Genomic DNA, 4,512 nt, shown 5'->3' with positions numbered 1-4,512 from the left:
AAAAAAGAAAAAAAAAAAAAAAAAAAAAAAGAAACAATAAAAAAAACCAATAAATAACAAATAAAGACGGTGCACTTTTTTGAATCGCTACCATTTGTGAACACACAATTACCACTAGTTGAGCCGTTGTAAACTCTAAAAAAATACCCCTCAACAACTCAATAATAAACATGGTTGATTATTAAGGAACACTGATATTAAGCAACAGATGAATATAGACGTTTCACTTACAAAATCGTTGAATGCTAGGTTAGGCTTTAATCACTTGAAAGTTAAATGTCATTATTATTTTACAGATATCAATGAATGTAATGAAGACCCATGTGATGTAAATGCGACATGCGAAAACAGAGAAGGATCATTTCTATGTTCTTGTAATAAAGGGTATTACGGAAGTTCACCAATAAATCACGATACGGTGTAGAGATAAACTCCAAAGTGGCTTGCAGTAATGCTATAATGATATATATATATAAAGTTTGAATGTTAAATAAATGGAATGTCCGAAGAGAACTTGTTTGGCTTACGATGATCTTCCATGCGGCAGACATGCCTAAGCCATCACAGTCGGCCATAATGAATTTGTAACTCAATTGAGCAACATCTTGTTATATTTAGCAATCTGATGTTGGTCTTTTTTTCTGTGCCACCATTTGATATTTGTAATATGGCATAGACATCTTTGCTGCAAGTGACCCATTTTGCTCAGATGGTGTGCTAGATGTTTCCCATATTTCCATGTGGATCCGTACAGGATCCACATGGAAATATTACGATTGTGTTAAAGACTCTGAACTTAGTTTGGTTCAAATTCCGTTGCTGTCCCAGACACGAGATTTATGAGTGAAATACCGCCCTACCCGTTTGCTTTCTGTTTATTAATTTCAATATTTTAGATACTGGTCCTCCCAGGTAAATAAAATTCTAAGTTGAATTTAAGGTGTACATTCTCATTTATTGAATAGTGCTTTAAATGTGTGAGATTTTGTTTGTCAATACGAATTTCATAAACATTTTATCAGGAGCTTATACATATCACTTTTTAGATATTAACGAATGCGAGACAGAATCAAATTGTCCTGAAAACTCGAATTGCTTTAACGTAAATGGAAGTTATTATTGTGAATGTAAAGATGGCTATGACGGCTACGACAGTGATCGCTCATGCAAAAGTAAGTATAACGATGTACTGATTGATATATTTTAAATATACAATAGTAACTTTAAATAAATACAATAGACACTTTCATCTCCACCAATATTTAATTGTCGGGTAGCACACTAACACAAAAACACATTTTATTCTATTACATTTATTACAATATATATGAATTATTTATTTGGAAAGAAATATATTATTATATCACATATTTTCAAATTATGTTTTTCATTTCGTGTCACCATACCGCTTTTGTGAAATATATCTATCAATGTCGGTGGGTTTAACGCAATTGCACACCTGAGGGTTTTTACACGACGTGTATGTGTAATGAGGGGGCTGTTGTAGCAGCATCTGAGACTAGGCCTGTTATCAGTGAGGTCAGGCTTTCGTGCATATCGCTTGTGTCCACTGAATTACTGTAGCGATTTGAATGTTCACACACACGGCGTAAGGCTCTGGCGTAGCGTACGCCTTTGTGTGTGAACTAGGCAGTGGCGTACTTTAAGGCCACTCACTACGCCACGTCCTTGGCGTTATTAACGCTACCTGCAGACCCCAGATTAGCTAACGCCAGTGATGCTTGAATGATTTGACCTCATTTTAAGAGATTGACCAATCACGATTGCAATTATTATATAGCTACTTTGGTCTCTTTCCTGTGCTCTGAATGAAATGGTAAAGGGGTTCTTTTTCTATTGCATTTTACTCAGTGGTGGCGCCAGAGGGGGCTGGGGGGCTATATCCCCCTCCCCCGTCGGGGAAGCATAGGCTCCCCTGTCGGTTAAGACGATAAATTTTGTCGGGGAACAAACATATAAAAGAAATATTTGCATGTAATATTCGTTTAGCCACCATATTGTTTGTGTTAACTTTTCATCATCACAACAATAATAATAATAATAATAATAATAATAATAATAATAATAATAATTCAACGAGACTAATTAAAAATAATTTGCGTTCTGTTATGACAAATGCTCATTTAGATAGCCTCGGGATGGTTGGAATGCATCGTGATATGTGAAGCAACCTCGACCATGACAACGTGGTTGACAGATTTCATGTTTGAAAATTTCCAAAATATAGCCTAGAATTTCACTTTCAAGAATGAGGATTTGAAAATAAATTAGATGGTTACATTGCATAGGCCTACTCTTTGTTTCTTGCTTTATTTAAAATGTTTTGGTTTTGGATGCTGATTTCAACGTTAGAAAACATAGCCTACATAAAGTCATAGTAGGCCTAACTCGATGCCTATCAAATAAGTAATAAAAATTCGCCACTAATTCATCAAATATCCGTGGCTTCCAGGGGATTCGCCACCGGGGGCCCTAGGCGGCCCCCTGGCCCCCAGCCAACCCATACAAAAAAGTTCTATAGAGCTCTATAGAATTCTATAGAACTTTATATAGAGTTCTATGTAACTCTATAGAGGCAAAAAAATTCTATAGAAATGTTTTATAGAGTTTACGCATTCTATAGAATTTTAATATTTTCTATAGAATGTTGTATTCCACTCTATAGAAAATTAGTTTGTTGCACAATTTATGTATTGGTAACCTACAGTGGATTTTCAATAAATGTGTTATTGCAGAAGCTTGGTTTTGAATATGAAACATGATTATTAAATAATAATAATAATAATAAAAAAAATAATAAATAAAACTATTGCTTTTGGCTCATGGTCTGATGTTGAGTAACTAAATAATGCATAGAGTTTAATATGTGTATCATTTTGTCGCAAATAATTATGCTTCATATTTCTGGAAAAATTTTATAGAAATCTATAACATTCTCTTTAGAAGCTGTATAGAAATTCTATAGAAAATTCTATAGACATTTATAACATTTGATTTAGAAGTTGTATAGGAATTCTATAGAATATCTGTTTGGAAATGTATAACAGATGCATAAGTTACAGTATCAATTAGCATGCTCACATTTTAAGTTAAAATGTTAAAAACATTAAATTAAGCATTTAATTTAAACATTTAAGTTAAATTATACATTAAATTTAACTTAAATGTTTAAGTTAAATTTAAATTATACATTAAATTAAACATTTAATTAAATGTTAAAAACAGCAAATACTTAGCCTTACACCACATTTTAAAATTGAAATGAAAAATGAATTTAATGCACATATTTGTAACAAATACTTAAATAATCTTACAAAATCATTAACCACAAACCACCATTATGGTGACCATTTTAAAGTTACTGTTAGTGTAACTTAAAACCTAACTACCTTAATCATCATTCCAGATGGGAGAGAGACATCGTTTTTCAATAACCAGACAATGGATCAGGCCGTGATAGGGGTCCAATTTATGAGTTGAGATGCACGAATTAGTAAATTATTTATTGTATGAAATGCTATATTATATATACTTCCTACACAAAACAAATGATTAATTACAGAAGGTTTTTATATAAATGCATTTAATAAGAATTATAACTCAACTGGTCTTAAATGGTTTCCCCGCCCCTCTATTAAACATGGTACATTCCTCAACTGGGTGGTGAAATTTGAAAGCTAACGGAACGGTCTTCATCGACATCTCTCTCGCTTGCTGCACCCTTTGTTGTTGTGATATCCTCCTTTTGTTCAGTAATAATTGGGGTAATAATCGCAAACTGATATTTTATTGAAATGGTTAATACCTGTAGCAATGTCTATGTACCAGTTAAATGGAAGTTCTTCCGTTGAAACTCAACCTAGCCTAGGATAGCCGCTAGGCCTATTCTGTTGCCATTTGGCAACATGCCAAGGTCTCTAGGCCTATGCACAGTCAGTATTGTGGTAAGTAAAGAAAACATAATCTCCTTTCGTCCATTAATGTACGCCTTCCACTAGTTACTTATTCTAGCCTAGGCCTAGATATAATTTTGTAGCTAAGTATCAAGTTTAGTTCAGTCAGTGCAGTGGCAGTGTTTCTGTTCGTATACTGTACTGTTTAGGCTAGGCCTAGGCTAAACCTAAAAAATTGAGTAAAAAAAAGTGCAACAGGTCAGGTACGGGCGTTGGGACACAAAAGAAAAATCGGTTTTTTTTTATTGTATTTTGTGTCAACCAAAAATATTGAGACTTGTTTTTTGCACAGGTCAATATACTTCACTCTTTTTCAAAATGAATGATTGTATAACTGTCAACTGTCTGACCTCAATAATTGGTATTTTAAATTTGACAACCACACAAGTAATGCCCAAAAACATCAATAGCTGGAACTTTTTAATATACTCATATTCTATACATAGGAAGTTTCAATTATGCTGTAATTAAAGTTTGAAATATTTCAAGCATAATTATATTTTTGTTGACCAAAAAATATGGTATAAATAACTGGGGT

At 33.1% G+C, this 4,512-nt stretch overlaps 2 protein-coding genes and 1 long non-coding RNA gene across 3 annotated transcripts in view; all 3 read left to right on the top strand.

Moving 5' to 3' along the window:
• LOC117100153 (fibrillin-1-like) overlaps positions 1–424 on the top strand; it is a 4,155-nt gene extending 3,731 nt beyond the window's left edge. Inside the window, exon 6 of the mRNA XM_033239726.1 lies at positions 297–424. Within this exon, the coding sequence (XP_033095617.1) occupies positions 297–424 (128 nt within the window). The remainder of the gene's footprint in view (positions 1–296) is intronic.
• Positions 425–738: 314 nt separating this feature from the next.
• Positions 739–4,512, top strand: part of LOC117100152 (fibrillin-2-like) — a 28,015-nt gene continuing 24,241 nt past the window's right edge. Inside the window, exons 1-2 of the mRNA XM_033239725.1 lie at positions 739–799; positions 1,047–1,172. Coding sequence (XP_033095616.1) covers positions 739–799; positions 1,047–1,172 — 187 coding nt within the window. The remainder of the gene's footprint in view (positions 800–1,046; positions 1,173–4,512) is intronic.
• The window catches only part of LOC117100151, a 1,975-nt gene continuing 1,384 nt past the window's right edge, over positions 3,922–4,512 (top strand). The window contains exon 1 of the long non-coding RNA XR_004444083.1: positions 3,922–3,965. This is a non-coding gene — a long non-coding RNA (uncharacterized LOC117100151). The remainder of the gene's footprint in view (positions 3,966–4,512) is intronic.

Source organism: Anneissia japonica, unplaced genomic scaffold (assembly GCF_011630105.1).
Source record: "Anneissia japonica isolate Jap-2015-1 unplaced genomic scaffold, ASM1163010v1 scaffold287961_len116307_cov110, whole genome shotgun sequence".
Lineage (NCBI taxonomy): Eukaryota > Metazoa > Echinodermata > Crinoidea > Comatulida > Comatulidae > Anneissia > Anneissia japonica.
Note: the sequence above shows the minus strand (reverse complement) of the source record. Positions and strands in the feature narration are given on the sequence as shown.